Source organism: Thamnophis elegans, chromosome 3, assembly GCF_009769535.1.
Source record: "Thamnophis elegans isolate rThaEle1 chromosome 3, rThaEle1.pri, whole genome shotgun sequence".
Lineage (NCBI taxonomy): Eukaryota > Metazoa > Chordata > Lepidosauria > Squamata > Colubridae > Thamnophis > Thamnophis elegans.
This window is the reverse complement of record NC_045543.1, coordinates 27,887,508-27,907,996: the sequence shown is the minus strand read 5'-3', so window position 1 is coordinate 27,907,996 and position 20,489 is coordinate 27,887,508. Positions and strand designations below refer to the sequence as shown.

At 36.0% G+C, this 20,489-nt stretch overlaps 1 protein-coding gene across 2 annotated transcripts in view; it reads right to left on the bottom strand.

Annotated features, from left to right (window-relative positions):
- WDPCP (WD repeat containing planar cell polarity effector) overlaps positions 1–20,489 on the bottom strand; it is a 160,558-nt gene that overhangs the window by 68,104 nt on the left and 71,965 nt on the right. For both annotated transcript variants that reach the window (XM_032212658.1, XM_032212659.1), the window contains exons 12-14: positions 20,211–20,399; positions 16,974–17,097; positions 3,427–3,490 (exon numbers count right to left, since the gene is read on the bottom strand). In XM_032212658.1, coding sequence (XP_032068549.1) covers positions 3,427–3,490; positions 16,974–17,097; positions 20,211–20,399 — 377 coding nt within the window. The remainder of the gene's footprint in view (positions 1–3,426; positions 3,491–16,973; positions 17,098–20,210; positions 20,400–20,489) is intronic.

Sequence of the window (20,489 nt, the reverse complement as noted above, 5' to 3'; positions counted from 1 at the left end):
AACACTGCTGACAATCAAAGATAAACTGACTAAGGAAACAGAAAGAGGGCATCAAGATTACATGAGAGATCTTATAAGCAAATATTATACTCAAAATAAGTTAAAATAAGTTAAAATAAGTTAATATGAATTATGTTTGTTGACTGTGGAAGAGATGCACGAAAATCTTTTTGTAACCAACTGATACACTTTCTATAGCATGTAAAGAAGGATGTTGTATTTGTTTTAAATTAAAAATTAAAAATTAAAAAAGATAGAAAGAGAAAGAGAGAAAGGAAAAGAGAAAGAAGAAAAGAGAAAGGAAGGATGGGAAAAAAGAAAAAAAGGAACGTGGGAGAGAGAGAGAGAGACGAAAGAAAGAAAGAGAGAGAGAGAGAGAGACAAAAAGAAGGAAGGAAGGAAGGAAAGAAAAAAAGAAAGAGAACTTATGACCACAATTGAGCCCAAAATTTTGGTTGCTAAGCAAGAGCGTTGTTAAGTGAGTTTCACCACATTTTCCAAGTTGGCCATGCTCATGTCACGACTGCCAAACCACTCCCACCGGTCACATGACCACCAAGCCACGCCCACCCGGTCACATAACCGCCAAGCCACTCCCACAAAACATGCAACACCTACAGAATAGGTTCTAAAAAATTTTGAAACCCACCACTGGGCCAATGGGAATACTATACTCAAAGATGGTATAAATTGAATAGGGTAAAATAGTAAAATATGACTATGATCCCCTGGTTTGTCTTACTAAAGAAGTCAATGTTTTAAAATAAGAATATTTTCCTTCAGATACAGCAGAATTTAGGTTTACCACCGTATTATTCTTAATCGAGGGACATAGTGTAAATCTATAAAGTAATCTATAGTGAAATGGCCAGATCTGAATCCTCCCCATTTATGATTATTATTTAACTATTTCCCCATAGCTTCAGTGCTGTCACATCTATTTCATGTGTGTTGCTATATTGTTCCACATGTCAGGTCAATTGGAAGAATTTAAATTACCTTCTTTTAATAGACGAAGCAATTTTGTTACATATAACGCTACAAAATTTGGGACAGCAACAATTGATATCCGTAAGTTCTGCTAAATAATAGGCTTATATGGTGTCTTACAGAAAAGTTCTAATTATGGACATTTAAATGTTATTTTATCTTTGGAGTGTGTCTCTCTAATCCTTGGTCAAAATAAATTGAATCAATTAATATCCATGGATTCCAATTTTTAGATTTAAATAATGATGATTTATCACAATAGCTATAACATTAATAACATCACTGTCATCTGTTTTATTTGGCTTACCCAGAAGGTCTACTTTCTTGGGAATTACAGATAATTCTTTTAAAACATTTTGTCATTTTTGTCATTGTAGAAATTCAGAAGCAAAATAATTAGTTTTATTTAGTGTTGTTCACTTGACAGCCTTCTTCCTACTGGACAATCACTTAAATATGAGCCAGTAGCATGCTGCAGCTGTTAAAAAAGCTAATGCAGTCCTAGGATGCATTAACAGAATACTCAAGATTACATGAAGTATTAGCACTACTTTATAATGCCTTGATACGATCACACTCAGACTATTGCATCCAGTTTTGATCACTACAATATAAAAAAGATGCTGAGAATTTAGAAAGAGTGTAGAGAAGAGCAATGATGATGATTGGGAGACTAGAGGCTAAGACATATGAAAAATGTTTACAGGAATTGGGTATGTCTAGTTTAATGAAAAGAAAGATTAGGATGAAATTGTGGCAGTGTTCCAATATCTAAGGAGCTGCCACAAAGAAGAGACGGTTAACTTATTCCCCAAAGCACCTGAAGGCAGAACAAAAAGCAATAGATGGAAACTAATCAAGAAGAAATCCAACTTAGAAATAAGGAGGAATTTCCTGACAGAACAATTAATAAGTGAATCAGCTTGCCTTTGGAAGTTGTTGATGCTACATCACTAGAGGTTTTTAAGAAGAGATTATACAACCACTTTGAAATGGTATAGGGTCTCATGCTTGAGCAGGGGGTTGGACTAGAAGTTCTACAAGGTCCCTTCCAATTCTGCTATTCTGTTAATTCAAAAAGGGAACAGATCAAGCAATAGTTACCAAATATAGCTGTATCCAGAGTGATTTTTCAAGAGAGAGCAATGTGTAATCATACAATAATCTCCTCCCAAACTGAAGCACTGACTACTACTGCATCTAGTTTGTTACATCCTATCTTCCGCCAGAAAGAGCATGGTTCAAGTATACAAGAGAGAGTACCCATGCTGGAAAGCAACCAATCCATTTCTTCAGAGACCACTGATCAAAAGAAGTATCAGATAACATAGTGGGTTACTGCTACTGTCACCACTATGAACTCTGACCATAAGAAACCAGGATCTCAGCAAATCTAAATAATTCATTGGCAGAATGCTGAACAAAATAGTGACAAAAGCCAAAAGGGTGGCCTATTTGTGTTCTCCTTTCTACAATCCTAAATAAAATCACTGGTCAAAAGTTTCCTTGTGAAATAAGGGAGGAGTAATGATGTATCACCTTTCATCATCACAGTGTAGGCTCAAGCCTGAGCTTGTTATCTGAATTTAGTCAGTCGTCTTCTAATGTTGTGAGCTTCAATTTTGTCATCTAATCTCTTGAAAAAAATCAATGAGCACGCTAGGATTGACACATTGAGATATACTTCAGATAATTTATAAAGCTCAAGTCATGATACGCTGAGACAATCAACAGAATGCATATTCCTTTCTCTACCTTTGGGTTACTGTGGAACCCAAAACCCAGAAGGGCAGATGTCCAAGAGGATGAGAGCATTGCCGTCACCTAGCCAGATTTCAATAATACATTTCAGCTGTCTACTATCTATAATCAAGTCATGAAGAAACTTAGCAATTACAAATGGATCTGGCATTTACTCCAACCAATATGAATCCAAGGCCACCAGTGATCTGAATACTAAGATCTGGAAATAGAGCATGCTTTCCAGACTTACTCAACAGGATTTTCTAGAATACAATGTAACTAATGGTATCTAATACTTTTGAGAAGTCCAAAACAAAGGAAATAGATTGTATTTCTATTGTGCATTCTATTGTATTAACCACCAGAATGCAAGGAAGAAATGACAATGGTTTTATAGATTTTATAGAACTAAAACAAAACTATAGTATTAAACTATAAGGAGCTCATTTACACCATATTAATCACAAGGCAATCATTGAATGTGATAATATATTGTTAAGAATTGAGAATCATTGTTGAGAATGATTGTTACAGATCATTGTTTGATCTTAGAACTGTCACTAGCTTATGAATTATAAACTTATACATTAAAAAAGATTATAAATTACTTCAATCTTGGTTAATGTGTCCCAAAAGTTTCATAATTCATCCAATAGCAGCAATAGTTCTGAAAATTCTTCAAGCATAACTTACCATAAATAAGTCACGTGCACCTAAATCAACTGCTAGCAGAAAGGCCTTTTCAAATCTTTGATGCCTATAGAATGAACAGAAACAAAAATTATTGAAATATATGGTACTCAAAGCCTCCCTGCTCCCATCAAATCTAGACATGAGTAAGAGACAAGGGAAGGGATATACTCTACACATCGATGATTCCAAATTCACCTCTTTTTTACATTGTAAGTGCAATGTACCATATTTTTCGGAGTATAAGATGCTCCAGAGTGTAAGACGCACATTAGTTTTTAGGGAGGAAAACAAGAAAAAAAAAGTCTGCCTCTGCCAACAGCATCCATTGGTATTCATCTGACTAGTGTTCTTACAGCAAACAGTAAAAAGCCTGATCAGCTTCAGCACGTTATTGCAGCCTGATTCCGCATGAGCAGCTGACTGGTGGGTGGATCGGCCTCCCGGAAATACCCTCAATCAGCTGTCCAGACTGCGGGGATTGCCACAGATCATCGCTGCCTCAATGCCTTGTGTTTTTGGCTTTTCTGCCTTGCGTTTTTGGCCTCAGCGTCACATTTTCGGCATCTGCATGCCCCCATTTTGGCCTCTACATGTCGTGTTCCAAGCAGCAGGGATTGCTGGCCAAAAACGTGACGCACAGAGGCAGCAAGGTCTAAAACAGAGCATGTGGAGGCTGAAAACACAACATGTGGAGGCTGAAAATGGCCAAAGGGTGGGGGCAGATGGATGGGGCTTCGGCAACAATTGGTGTATTAGACTCGCCAAATTTTCACCCTCTTTTAGGGGGGAAATGCAACTTGTACTCCGAAAAATATGGTAAGTAAGCATCAGGGCAAACAAAGAGCTTAAGTCCCCCATCACCTCTATCTTTTTGCCCGTTTTTGCCCTGCAAGCCCCCAGGAGCATTTTGCAGGCTTCTCAAACTCTCTGCATGCCCCGTTTTTCACAAAAAATGAGGCATGCAGAGGGTTTGGGAGAACTGCAGAGTGCAAAAACTTTTTTAAAATTTACTTCTTCAAAATCTTGGTGTGTCTTATACTTCAGTGCGTCTTATAGTCCAAAAATACGGTACTTCTCTTCATAAAATAAGATGATTTGTATTCAACACACAACCACAGCATTTCTCTACACTGAAATATTTTTGCAAAATGTAAGATACAGTTCTACTTATATATTCTTCCACAAATCTCTCATAGTGATGATGTTGGAGAGAGGAACTAAGAACATTTAAGCATGTATGAAAGTCTTCATAGATGCTCAGCTATAGCAAGCAGGGGCATATATACAGTAATACAGGAAAATTCTGCTGGTTCACTTTAATGATAAAAAAGGCCTATTTTCAAAGTGTGCAATAAAAGAGAATGGTAGAACAGTCCTGAATTTTATCAAAAAATCTACATGGGCAGACAAAATAGAGTGAATGACAATGTAATTACAGAAGATGGACTGTTTAGATTGGATGACACTCAACAAGTTACAAGTAGTCCTCAACTTATGATCACAAATTATCTCAAAATTTCTATGGCTAAGCAAGACAGTTGTTAAGTTTAACCCAATTTTAAATCTTTCTTGTCAGAGTTGTTAAGTGAAACACTGCCGTTTTATTTTTTAGATAACAGAATATGGGAATTTTTCTTTGTAGAGTTAATCCTCCTGGCTTCACCATATTTTTCAGTATGCTCATGGTCTATTCCACTCTTCTCCTTTAAGGCAAAAAAATTATGATAATTCATACAGTTCAATCTAAGGATCACTGAGGCTAAATTAGAACCTTGCCAGTTCTTGTCACTTTTTCCACCTGCTTTTTCATTAGTGGCCAAGCTTTTTGAAGGAAAAAAACCAAATTAATATAATACCAGTAAAATAAAATAAGCACAAGGCTAATGAAGTAATAATAAAACTTTCATGAAGTCCTGACATTCTATTTAAATGTAGAAGTAAGTCACTCTAAGAGACAAAACATTTTTACTAACTAATGCCTGCTAATATGCTGTCTAGTCATGCTTATTGGCCGTGTAAGTAAATTCCTTGTGCTGGACTGATAAAAAGAAAAACTGCTATGTTTTCTTCCTTGCTTCTCTTCAGTAAGAATGCAGTTTTTAGAAAATCATCTGTGGGAGAAGAACTATGCTACAGTTTTGATTTACAAACATTTATTTAGAAATGAAGAAGTCTCAGAACCTGCCTCATAAAGAAGCCAAATGAAGGATGATGTATGATTGCAAAAGATATTTTGACATCTTTTCAAAGAAAGACAATGAGAATAATGAATATTGGAAAAAAATCACATGTAATTAAGTAGAATAAAATGAAGTTCTAATTTCTTCAAACTTTAAAATGCACATGCAATTGAATTTCATTCGAGCATTTTAACAACGAGCAATTGAATCTAAGCCTATGAATTAAGTGATGCAAACAGGTAAAAACAACTACATCTCCCAGACATTTATTTCAAGGCTTACATGATCATTTTTAATTTTGTTTATTATTTAAATTTAATACTTGCTCTTTCATTCAGTTTCTAGGCATCTAGCCCATTTCTTAAGCATAATATAATTATTCATAAGAAAAGCTTTCCTTATAAATTCACCTATTAACAATTGTTGGGCCAGAAACAACATTTATTGAGGTACAAAATGAAAAATGAAGTTTTGTAAACTATATTTTGCAATTTTATAACTTTTTTATTCTGGGCCCTACTAAACAGCATTCCTTTAGCTAACAGGTCCTGAATTATGCCTACTTTGACGTGCTTGTTCTGGGGAGTAGAACCAACACCAAGTAACCTGGTCCCGAGCTATGAATTGTATCCAGAAGACACTGGCAACCCAGACAGATCACAAAGTCATGGAATTACATATGCCGAGTAACCAGTGCCACTGGTGCTGAATTCTGCACCAGTTGAAGCTGTCAAACACAATTAATCTTTGATATATTACTTTTCAGACTTAGAATTTTCATTATATCTTACAATCTAACATTAACCGACTTCCGGGGGGGAGGAGCCTGTCGCCGAAGGTGCTCAACGGAGCCCCTCTCAGAGTTCTGGTCTGTATATCTAATTAAGATCAATAGATATCACCCCTTTCTGGCAGAAAGGGGCAGGCAGAAGCTCAGGTGCTAGGATTTATTCGTAGTTCACAGCCCCCCTTCTTTTTTTTTGGGCTGCGAACGGAGAAGAGATCCAGCGTAACTGAGCTCTTATCTCCAGCCAGTTCCTCGCAGCTGCCTTTTTGCAGCCCTAGACAGACGATCCCCCCCCTCAGGACAATGATAAATTGCTTAAAACAACTTAAGGCTAACACGAGCGGGTCTTACTCCTGTGATGTTTTTTTTTTTATATAACTATCTAAACACCAGCCTTGTTTTTCCTTTGAAACTTCTTTGTTCAACCGGGTTTCAAAATGGCGTTTTTACTGTGTTGGTGATTGATGACGTAATTAACCGGCTTTATCTCCCCGGAGATTGCTACTCATTAACAAGCAAAGTCTACAAATAATTTATTGAGAACTGACCAAGTGAAGACACTGCTTATCCGTTTATTCTCAGCTTTTATCTATAATGCCTCCCAGGTCTAAGCAGGCAAAAAAATCCCCCCCGCATGTGCTTAAAGAACTTGTTAGTAAATCGCTGCCTTTGCCTCCTACACCCCCTACTGGAGATTCCTTGACACAGGAGCTTTTTTTTAAAATACTCAATGACTTTAAACAAGAAATCAAAGAATTTGTGCTGGATTTATGCGATAAAATACAGACTAAAATTGCCCAAATAAAGGTGGATATGTTCGAAGTTACGTCTACTTTGACAGATTATATCGAAGAAATGGAGACCAAACTGGAAACTTTGGAGAAGGCTAATTCTAATTTGACTTCCAACATCCAAGCATTACAACAAGAGATTAGAGATACTCAAACACAACTTATAATGATAAATTATAACAGAAAGGCGTCTGCAATAAGAGTCAGAGGACTGCCCGAAAAGAAAGGAGAGAACTTGAAACAGACGTTTGTAGAAGCTTTCAGCCATGTGGTGGGAGGTCCGGGATTCAATTTTGATTGGAATATTCGAAAAATCTATCGCCAGAATTCGTGTGTAGCAGAACAACGACAGCTTCCAAGAGACATAATTATATACTTCTTCACAAGAGAATCCAGAAATGCGATCATCCAAAAGTTTTACAATAACAGGCTCCGAATCGATGGCCATGATTTGTTTGTCTTTAAAGAGATCCCGCTCCAGATGCTGCAAGCAAGGAGAGGCTATACTTTTTTAACCCAAGAACTTAGAAATCGTCAAATACAGTATAAATGGGAAGCTCCAGCTGGAATCACAGTTACACTCGAAAATCAAAGATTTCGTATTAATTCTGTCTCGGAAGCCCGGGACTTTTATTATAAAACTCTGAAGGGGGGGCTTCTTGACTCACTCGGAAATGCGGAAGGACAAGGTGAAGGAGAGACAAGCAGCAATTCACTTGGTTACAAGAAGGAGGGAGTTGTTCTCCCCCTACTGGAGAGGCAGAGGAGCGGAAACTGAGGATTTAGTCATATTTATAAAGCAGCGGGACACGTGGTTATAAGGCAGAGGGTTGCCTTTTCTTTCCGGAAGGGCAGAAGAGTAAAGAATATAGATCCAGCGATGTCTTTAAAATACTTTCTAAGCTCTTGGACTGATTAAAATTTTAGGATTTCTGTTTGGTATGAAATGGTAAAGTTGTGTACTGATGAGGCATGGAAAGAAGCATTGCTTATGTTGGACAGATATTATACGGGACTTTTATAAGACTTATTTGAATCTCAATCCAAACTGCGCATGAATTGTTTTCTGTGAGGAAAGCGGGGACTAAGATTTATTTGAATTGCGGTTTGGGATGAATGGAGTCGGGAGGAGTGGGGCAGAAGGGAAGGTGGAGCGGGATATCGATGAAGGGATCTTGGGATTGAATGAAGTGGTATGGATTTTGGGCACACATTTTACGGATTTATATACTTGAAGTATAACATAAAAAGCTCAGGATTTTAAAGTGAAGAGCGAGATCCTAATTTTATGGAATTTGGGCTTGGGAGGAATGGAGAGGAGAAACGAAGGGTAGGAAGATGAGTAGCGAAAGTATGATTAGATTGCTCTGTATTTGAAGATAAATTGATTTTTGTATAAACTAATATTTGAATGTAAGGTTAAGAAAGGCTATCTGGAGAGTCTACAGGAAGATGGGGGTAAATATCAAAGAAGTAAGGGACGAGGACAAAATATAAATGGAATGATTTATATTGTTTAAATTTTAAGAATGATGGGAGGCTGAGCATAATGCAAAAGATTTTTTAAAAAAAATTTTTTATTTACTTTTTCTTTTTTTTTCTTTTTCGGAGTGTTCTTTTTTATTTTATTTTTATTATTATTTTTAATAAGATATTTTAGAAGGTGAATGGTATTGAACTGTGCCGGGTGTGGGACCTGGGAAGTCGGAGGGGATTAGGGAGGGGGGTTCTTTGGGGGTGGGTGGGTGGGTGGAGATATAGTTTCAATACATAGAATAAGAAGAATACACTTGTATACTGTTGATCCTTATCTTTTCTTTTTATTTTTCTCTTTTTTTTCTTTTTATTTTTTTTTCTTCTTTTCTTTGTAGCGAAATTTTTAGTAACTGAATAGATTAAGGAAGAGAGAAATGCACCATAGTGAGAAGTAGAGGAAAGGAAGAGGGAGAAGTAAGGAGGGAGGAAGAGGGGAATGTAAGGAGGATGAGAGGGGAAGGAGGGTGAGGAAGGCGAGAAAAGATAGGAGGGGAAAGGGAAGTAAGAGGGGTGATCGTTGGAGGGAGAAAGGAAAGTTGGAGGGGGAGAAGAAGGGGTGTATGAAAGTGATAGGTTGGGTTTATGATGAGTTGTGTTTAGGTTGGGGTTTTTCTTTTCTTATTATCATATTATTATTATTGCAAATATTCAGTATATAAGTGAATGTACAAAATTGAAAATGAAAATGAATAAAACATTTAAACTTAAAATCTAACATTAACCAAAAACAATTCAGTTTTCAGCCAGTAACGTAGTATCATCTACATACAAAAGTACATGCAAAACCACATCACATTTTTAACCAGTACTTAATGTAACATCATCACATTTTAAATAAATATGTCCATAATTTAAACAAACAGCCAAAGAAATATGAAGCATCCATTTTATACCTTCTGCTGAGCGCCGAGCTATTTGCTAAACCTTCCATTTATTCTCACACATGCTTTCCTTTTTTTAATCACGTCTTTATTATTTTTATAAAGAAATCAAGATGGCAAATACATCTAATACTCCTACCTTCTCCTATTTTCTTCACAATAACTATGTGAGGTATGTTGGGCTGAAAGTGTCTGGCCCAAAATATCCAACCAGCCTTCATGCCTAAAGTGGGAATAGGGTCATTTGGAGATTATTGTTGGAAAAGATGTGAAATTATGCAGCTAGCTCCTTGAATGAGTCCAAGGTTCTGAGGTGATTAATTTAAAAAATGCTTATCATTTCTTTAATTGTAACAGTAAAACTACCACTTCCCATATAATACAGTCTTGTTCTTTTTAAAAATGTGTTTTATTACACTATAAGACAAAGTAATACATTATATTATTTCAATACTGTGGTATTTTTATAATTAGAGATTTATTAACACTGTAATATTTAGAATTTATTTATTTATTTTAAAAAAATTATATAGCCTTCCATCTTGTACCAATCATTAATCCACTCATATTCAAAACTTAAACTGACAACCAATAAGTTAAATCATTAAAAGTAGAAAAAAAGAAGTTTGTATCAGTGTCAGTTTGTGATGTTAATGCTAATAAGCATCATGTTTAAATTTTACATCTAAACCTAATTATAACATTAATAACTATAAATTACCATATTTTTCAGCTTCTAAGACGCTACGAAGTATAAGACGCACCCAGCTTCTGGGAATGGGAAAAAATCTGCCTCTACCTCCCAGCAATTTATCTCCTTGCAGCAAACAGCAAGGTCAACTTGCTTCAAGGGCTGCCCCGTGCTCTACATGGGGCAGCCCTTGAAGAGTATTCGGAGACTTCAGCTTGTCCAGAATGCAGCCACGCGAGCGATTGTGGGTGCACCTCGGTTCACCCACATAACACCTATCCTCTGCGAGCTGCACTGGCTGCCTATTGGTCACCGGATACGCTTCAAGGCGCTAGTCGTCACTTATAAAGCCCTTCATGGTATTGGACCTGGGTACTTGAGAGACCGCCTGCTGCCAATTACCTCCACCAGACCGATTAGATCGCACAGAGCAGGCTTCCTCCGAATTCCATCCGCCGGCCAGTGTCGACTGGCGACTACCCGGAGGAGAGCCTTCTCTGTGGCTGCTCCGACCCTCTGGAACGAACTCCCCGTGGAGATTCGCACCCTCACCACCCTCCAGGCCTTCCGCATAGCCCTTAAAACCTGGCTGTTCCGACAGGCCTGGGGCGAAAGAATTGTTGCCCCTATCTCGAATGGTATGATTGTTGCGTTTTTTAATTATGTATTGTTTTTGTGTTGTTGTTAACTGTCTGTATCTCCCTTCCCTTGTTTGAGTTGTGAGCCGCCCTGAGTCCCTTCAGGGAAAAGGGCAGCATACAAATGAAATAAAACTCTAAAACTCTAAACTCACTCTAAACTTCAGCACACCCTGATTGAGCATGAGCAGCTGATTGGTGGTTGGATCTGCCTCCCGGAATACCTCATATAAGCTGTTCCACACTGCAGGGATTGTCGGTGCCATTACAGCCCATTGCTGCTGCCACCTATCACTGCTCCCGCATGCTCCATTTTCACCCTCAGCACATCCTGTTTACAGCCTCTGCACACCCCATTTTCAGCCTCCGCGCGTCCCATTTTCCGTCTGTTTAAGGCGCCTATTCTGTTTGCTGTTTGCTGCAAGGAGGCAAATTGTTGGGAGGCAGAGGCTGAATGGTGGGGGCTGGCAGGTAGGTGGAGCTTCAGCAACATTTGCTGTATAAGAGGCACAAACATTTCTCCCCACTTTTTTTGGGGGGGGAGTGTTTCTTATACTCTGAGAAATACAGTACATCAAAATGTTTGTTGTACAATAAAGGTATCTCTTTTAAGCTGAATACTAAAGTGTCCACTGTATTGTTACTTATTATTGTTTAAACATGTTAAAAAAAGAAAACCTAAACATAACAAAAGGGACATGGTGGCTCAGTGGCTAAGACGCTGAGCTTGTGGTTCAGAAAGGTTGGAAGTTCGGTGGTTTGAATCCCTAGTGCCGAGTAATGGAGTGAGCTCCCATTACTTGTCCAATTTTCTGTCAACCTAGTAGTTCGAAATCATGTAAAAATGCAAGTAGAAAAATAGGGGCCACCTTTAGTGGGAAGGTAACAGCGTTCCATGCTCCTTTGGCATTTAGTCATGCCAGCCACAGGACCACAGACATCTTCGGACAACACTGGCTCTTCGGCTTTAAAACAGAGATGAGCACTGCCCCCTAGAGTTGGGAACATCTAGCACATATGTGCGAGGGGAACCTTTACCTTTACTTAAACATAACAAAATAACAAAAAAAGCAAAAAAGAGGTAGAACAAAAAGAAAGCTGTTTGGTTTATAACTTTCCCTTTTTTGCCTGTCCTAATTTGCAGTATTTATAAACATTTAGGTCCCCTTAGAAGCCAAGTTGTGTTTATATTTGTCATTGAGTAATATATAATATGAATTGGAACTATTCTTGCTTCCATTTGTTTAAACTTTAGTTGTGGATATATACAGGGAATTTTGCCATTACTGCATATTCTCCAAGTTTAAGCTCCTGATCAGATATTATCAGAACTGTATTTTTTTAGCATGGTGCAAAAATTATGTTTGATGTTTGAGAAATTTACACCTAATAAGAAATATTGCGATTTCATTTCAAATTTATTTTCCAATTTTTTCTGCATTATATTATGTGCATTCTTAAGTACTTTTGAATTTTCTTTACCTGTGTAGTAGAGATAGTTCTTGACTTATGACTAGTCATTTAATGACCTTTTGCAGTCACAATGGGCTCAGAACAGGTGTTTAACATAATGTACTTCTGATTATCATAAAGCATTGTAATGGTCTTCCCCAGTCACATGACTATTTCAGGTGCTTGTCAACCTGTTCACATTTGCTACCACTTGCCAAGTGCCCTGAGATCATGCGATCACCACTTGCATTCTTCTGTGCCAGCTTCTCCAGAAAGTCAATGGGAAAGCAGATAGGGAAGGTTGCAAGGAGAGGAGAGGTTGGATTTGAGGTCCAATCCCCCAGCATGCTGCAAAATTTTGACTGCTTTGCTCAGTGATCGAGATTCCAGGATCAGTTGTGGCTGTAAGTGGAGGACTACCTGTAAAATGTTCTTTTCCAACATTTATTATTGTATCATTTATCAATCTTAGAAATTATTGATGGAATTATGTACAAGTGTAAAATACTTTGTACCAATTTTATTTCAAGCTGTAATTTGGAGTAAATGTTATGGATTTGATCCATAATTATTTCCATTGCTGTGTATTGATTGTCTTAGAAATTTTGTTTCCATTTTCTCATCCAGGTATTTGTTCTGTTCCTGTATTGTATATAAGTAAGAGTTTATATATGTGCCCTGATAAATGATAATTATTTTGTTTATACATTTCAAATTTTGCCTTTTTAAAAAAATATCTCTTCCTCATTCTTAAGATTAGATTGTATCCTTCCAGCTATAATAGAGTTGTAGCATTCACAAAATATTTCTCGCTGTGCCTTTAATCTATTCCTTGGATGGGAGTGAATCATGTCTGCGTTGGTAATTAAATTTTTCTTACTGTAATTATCTGCAACATGGAAGGCATTTGAAGGAAAAACTAATGTTGGAATTTTTAGGTTTATTATTTTATTTGTAAAATTCCATTTTTTGAAATAAACTTTGTTTGATATTTGTTTTTAAATTTGTATCCTCCTTTGTGTTTTTGTACCACAAATATCTATGAGGTCCATTAATTAGGCTGACTCTTTCCAGTATTGACATTTTGCTATTAGAGAATTTTATTCACTCTGTTATCCATGACAACAAACATGCTTTTTGCTATATCTTAACATTTGGAAAAGCAAGATCATCTCTATCTTTTGAATCTTATAATATTTTTAATTTAATATGGGTCTTTTCCCACTCCATATAAATTTGTTGACAAATTTCCTGTGATTATTGTAAATGTCTCTGAGACTATAATAGAAACCATTTCCAACAAATAATTTATCATGGGTAATGTATTCATTTCAGTAATTGCAATTGATCTTAACTAAGATGGCTTTGTTCTTGTCAGTAGATCATTATTTCATTTTCCATTTACACATACCATATCATTCTCATTTTCTTCTAATACTTTGTTTGTGTATAGGGACATTGCTTAAATTGCTTGTCTTTGATTTTTTAAGAGCTACAAATAATTATTAACTTTTACTGCCTCTTAGTTTCCCAATGTCTTATTATTCAGATACTTCTGTTTACCTTTTATCTTTCTATATAGGCACAATCCATCACAATCTTCCAAAATACTCTGCTTTGAAACTGATGTTAATTAAAAATGCTGATAAGAAGTTGTGAACCTGTTGTTTCACATTTCACATTTATTTTGCTCAACCTTTTTAATTCCATTAATAATCAGCTATTATATTTTAATTGTATTTGGCCTTTCATCTGTTCTAGCTTTAACCCTCTGGTGGTTATGTAAACTTAAAAATATTATTGAAAGCTGCATTGAGGAAACTAATCAGCATGTCTACACATAAAAGAGTCCTATAGCAGAGGCAAATAGAGGCAAAAATGAGTTCATACTACTATTATAAATCTCTATTTTGCAGATATGATGGCCCAACAATTTTTAAAAGTGCAGTAGATGAGAACATTTATGAACATATTCTAGAATTCAAGCATTTTACATTCTGATTTAAAGCCATTTGTCACTTTGAAGGTGGGAAATAGAAAATAATATGTGACTCCATCGTCTTCAAAAACACAAACCCTTCAGACTCCAATGCTGTACAACTTATTCTCTGCAAGTACAACCAGTTTTGAAATGTACATAACTGTTTCTTTATATTCCTCTTCTATTTTACCTAGTTTTGTTTGCAATGTGAATTGCATAGAATACTTGGCTCACATTGCCATATGGCATCAAAATATTTAAACAAAATAAAAACTGTCACTGAAACTGCCTTGACCTAAAAATATTGTAGAATGAAAAAAATGAATATGTTACTGGATGAAATCTTTATTTTTTATTTTTAATAAAAACTTAAGATACGGTGATATCAGAGTCTCTATCTCTAATTTTATAGAACAAACCAGCCTTTTCATTTTGTCTTGGAATCATACTGACGTCAATACATTTTGATTATCTTTACAAAGTGATTAGAAGCTAAAATGTATTCCAAAAAGGATGTCTATTAACAGATTTCAGGATTCTTGTTAAATCTTTTTCCTGAAAGTTATTTTTGATACTAACACCTGAACAAACTCTTAATTAGCTTTTGGGTATAAAGCATAATTTAGGTGCTTCAAAACTACCATCTGCCCCGTAACACCACGAGATACATGTAACATTAATATTCAGGAACCACTCTTAACTGCTTAAGCCAACCATATTTTTACATAGTGATGACATCGACTGACAAAATAAAAAACAGTAGTAAAGGATGTTCTTATAAAGAGGTGGAAATTCCTAAGAACGTTACATTTATTAATTTTCTCTTTCAAAATGTTTTTTTTAAATATGTTCTCATCTACAATATTTAAGGATATTAGCTATCTCAGCAGGGAAGAGAAATGTGCTTTGCTAATGGCTAAATCAAATCACCCTTACAAGGGAGCTTTATTGCTGAATGAGGTTTTTTGTCTTTCTACTTTTTCTTTTCTCTTATTAGGGAACTGTCAATTAAGTTATTAAGCTATTGACACTTTTATTCCTTTATACACCATATATTTATTTTTCCTTTAGGAAGAAGACATTGCAGTAATCTTTCACATTCAGTAAACGTAAAAGCCCAGAGATTCACCAGATATAAACTGCTCTGAATTACATAAAAAAGAATCAAGTGATACAAAGCAATACCCTGTTTCCCTGAAAATAAGACCTCCCTGGATAATAAGCCCAACTGGGCTTTTGAGCACATGCACTAAAATAAGCCCTCCCCTGAAAATAAGCCCTCCCTGAAAATATTGCAACACAGCAGCAGCCATGAGGTGACCACACTCACTGCCTCCTGCACCTCAAAAATAATAAGACCTCCCTGAAAATAAGTCCAAGTGCTTATTTCAGGGGTCCAAAGAAAATAAGACCCTGTCTTATTTGGGGGGAAACACTGAACATGCTTAGTTTTGTGAATCTTTTGAAAGTTCACAAAGAGTATTCAGAAGTAAAAATTATTATGAAATTAAGTCTAAAAAGACATTGCGTGTGCATTTATATACATTGCCTTTAAGTATTTAATTATGTCTGCATTTTTTCATTCATTGTTTTTCTACTTGAGTAGAAAAGGGACTACATTATAGTAACTAAATAGTTTTCTAGGTTTTGTAATTAGTGGTATTTATTTCATTATTTGAAAATAAAAATATGGCCAGCTTATGACAACCCTAGGTGGCTAGCAAGCAAATATACAAATAATAAAAACATAAGATTAACGTTCTATCAGATCACAACTGTCATAACATTACCCACTTAAGAAAAATACAAAAATATTCTGGGTTTGCCTCCTATCCTGACCTAAAGCCTAAGGAAGGATTCCTTTGGGACGGCAAGAAGAATAGGGATCTTCTATATCTAAGGAAACTATATGTTCGCAGGGAAGGTATACTATGGAAAAGGCTCGCTTCCTAGTACCACAGATGTCAACATTAAATATTGTTGAAGTGAGCTACCCCATCCAGCCTAGTAGGATGGGAAGTGTCCTCAGTAGGATGGTTGATCCCAAAATAACCTGGTCCTGTGCCATACAGGGCTTTAAAGGTGAAATCAGCCTTTTGAATTGGACCCATAAAGAAACTGGAAGACAGTACAGCTTGCATATCAATGGTATAACACAGGCCAACCATGAGGAACCCAAAATTGCCAACTGAAATTTCTGGGTAATCTGCAAGCCCATATAAAGCACATAATGTCATTTAAATAATGACTGTGAAAGATGATTTCACAGGCATTTGTCCTCTGTAATATACTATTATATGGGTTTTATTGTTCTCTGGCATAGGAATATTTAATTAAATAACCTTTTACAATTTATGGCTATTTTAATCTTGTTTATGAACAGTAAGGTTGTAAGCCACTTAGAGTTGCTTGGCGATTAAAATGACAAATAAACCAAGTAAAACAAATATGTGAGATACAAAATCTTAGTATGCTGAAAACAGCAAATATATATAGCACCTGAAATTTGTGTGCGTGTGTCTTTTAGAAAATATGTTAAATGCTTTAATAATTTCTTATGGAAATAGTATAAATTCTTTGAAATTGATAAAAGTCAAGATAGTTGTTCACCTGAGCAGATGGTGGAAGAACCTTCGTGCATATCTGCTGATCTGGTCCCTGTATCCCAAAACAGTTGTCTCAGACAAAGGTCGGGTTGGTGCATAAAATGTCCCAAGAGTTGCCTCCAGCTGTGCTGTGGAGTTCAAACACAGCAGCAGTTAAACAAATGGAGTACCTTCCCTTCAAGAAATATGGGCTTATGTCTTCAGACATCCAAGCTTTTCAAATGACCCTACAGCTCGGAAGAATACATTTTTTAAAAAGTGACAGAACAGAAACAAATCTATGTATGAGCAATCATTTCAGGCAGCACCTATGATGATTTGGAGCAATAACAAAAATCTGTCAGGATCTTAGAATAAATGGATCACTAATTATTTTAATGTGGCAAGAATGATTAATGACTATGGTAAACTTCAAGCAAAGTTTTTCCTACTAATAAGCACTCTCCTTTTTTATCCCTCCCATTCTCACTTAGCTTGTCAGAACTTTTCCGCTGTCCCACGGGTAAAAATCTTTTCCAAGGTTAGCCCCTGGGGGAAGAGACTTGACCTCTGTAGGTATTTCAGCAGCTCTAAAAGAAGCATTGATAACTGTAGGAATCTTTTTTCTGCTTTCAGTATTGGTTGGTAGGCTTCAATAGTTACAAGGTGAGTAATATCTTAATATGTCATGATAATATAGTATCTAACTGCAAACTTCCAGCTTTACTATAATGTGCAATATGGATGTTGCTTCCTTTCTGAAATATTGGAAGTTTTACAATGATAGCTGCTTGCCACCTGCTGTAGGACAGGAAAAAGGGAAACTTTTTTCAGTATGTTCTTTTACCTTCTGCCAAAATATACAAGTTAAATAAAGATAACATTATTATTAGATTTGTTAAGATTGATGAACAATTTTACAAATCATTCACATTTGTGCCTCCAATCTGGGACTCATGACAATTCAGCAATATTATTTGGCAGCAATTCCTTGGCCTTCTTTGGATTATTTTTATCATCATTTCTTTCATAAATTGCCAAGATTTGGGTTTTCAGTAGGTTTCCCATGGAAGATTGCAAGAAGATGAGGCATTTTGCTTTAAGGTATCATTATACTGTTTATGGAACGGAATGAACTTTTCTAGCTTCTTAATCCAAACTTTTTTGAAGCACCAGAACTACAATTACCACTAAGTAGGAATAATATAATGTATGGCGAAGGTCACTGCAGACATGAGTTTCACACAACTTGTATTCTCTGGATATCTATCTAGCTTGAATAAAGGTGAAATGTTGCAGAAGTTTAAACTTAAAGAATATTCTTTCCAATTAATTTTGCCTAGGATTACATTCTTGAATATATTCATCTTTCGGCTATTACTCCCATGCTGTCTTCCCCATTTTTCCTACTATTATTTACAAGTAGATAAATGCAACCACTGATGCACAGCTTTAACAATATTAGTGTTATGCCATGCAAATTACTTTAAATGAATAATGTTTTTTCATTGATTTTAGATATAGGCCTGCCTATGGACAAATAAAAATTTAAATAGCCAAAGACGCTTCAAAGGAAGGCCCATACATGATCTGTGGAAATACAATTAAGTAATTTAATAAACACCACTGTCATGAAGTTCCTACTTTTCCTTACAAGAAGTTTTACACTTTTGAAATAATCCAGGCTACATGATATTGAATTAAATACTATTGGAATTATAGTTTTATTTTAAAAATTCTAGCTCTCCGAAGATCCTGAAGATAACCTAAATGGTTAAAATAAATTTACATTTAGATTAAACTAAATTTAAATTAAAACAAATCTGGTGTGGTGGAATATGACAGTGAGTATGAGAGAGGAAAGTAAAGAGAAATTTCAGCCTTGAATCATTGCTATGTAGGAAGCTGCCTAGGAGGGATCGTCCCTAATTTCTAAACAGCATTTATCAGATAGTTGTGTGGAGTATGCTTCAGTTTGGCAAAATTTTGTCTATGGGCAAACATGCAATAAAGAAACTGCGTTCAGCTTTAACTTGTATCATTCTTGGTTTCTCATGGTTGACATCTGGTAAACAAATTACCATGACAGATTGGTTAGGTTTCTTCAGACTAAATCTCAAATGGCATAAATTACAGTTCTAATATATTGCATACTAGGAGAAGCATAGGAGCAAGAATTCATTAAAAGCAAAAGGTTCCACATCTTTCCACTTTTCAGTGGAACTTTTCTAGAAAATTTCTAATAAATGTTAATCTTAGGTAAAATTTTATGTCAATGATGTAGAATGTCATGATAAGTGCTTCTTCTATAGCATAACGAGTGTGGGTCTCAGCCTCGTGGCCTTGACACATATTTCAAGAGCAAACAATTTTTCTTAAAAAATGCTGATCACGATGTTCTCTAGCATTTTTCTTTTCTCCAGGGAAGTGCTTGGTGCCCGGTTGTACTTACATGCAGAGACAAGCCGTGAGGCTCTCCTACTTATTACTTTTCTTATCTAAATCCTGGGAAAAGAACTAATGGTACCACAAAAAAGACGAAGAAAATGAAGACATTAAAGTCCTTTTGGAGTTTAGAATTCTAATAGACGAGCACCTACTACAAGACATCCCAGATTAACATTGTTGATAAGTAAAAGTCTGGTTAGTGGACATTGCAATATCCAGAGACAGAAGAATAAGAGAGAATGAACTGGAGAAAATCACAAAATACAAAGACTTGCAAACAGAAGTAGAATAACAGTGGCAAAAGAAAGCAAAGATAGTACCAATAGTGATAGGTACCTTGGATGCAATCCCAAAACATCTGAACTACTTGAACACCATCAGCATTGTAAAATCATCATCAATCAATTGCAAAAGGCAGCTTTAACACCATCAAAAATTTCTGCCTATCCCAGACCCTTTGGAAGGACTTGACAGGTAGATAAAAATGCTAAATATGGTCTAACCATTAGCTGAGTTCCAAGGTGTCAGCATTCTTAATATAATTCTCTTGCCTCCTATTTTCTCCACAACAAGCTTGTGCAGTAGGTTAGGCTGAGAGAATGACTGGCCCAAAGTCATTCAACTGACTTTTATGCCTAAGGGAGGCCCAGAACTCAAAAGTATCCTGGTTTCTAGGTCAGCATCTTCAACCCTACACTATACCAATATATTTACACTGAAAAATTGATTCTGTAAGTGTAACACATTGCTTTTAACATAAAGTTCTAGCATTAACTGAAAGGTAGGAATATTTATCAGACAAGGCCCAACAAACCTTCTCTAACGTGTGTCAGCTTTTGTCGAAGCAGATAGTTTATTATGGCACATAGGCTTACATAACAGTGATGACCAACAGTATTCCAGTTCATTCCATTTAAGATGTTAATTGCCTCATATATCTCATCTTGATGAATATATTCTTGGATGATTTCTACAAGACCAAGCTGTCCTCTTGGAGTAACACCTGCCACAAAAAGTAATATAAAAGTCATTCCAATCAAACCTAATTATGTTTATTTGTTTCACCAAGAATATGTCTGTCTGGTTGTCTGTC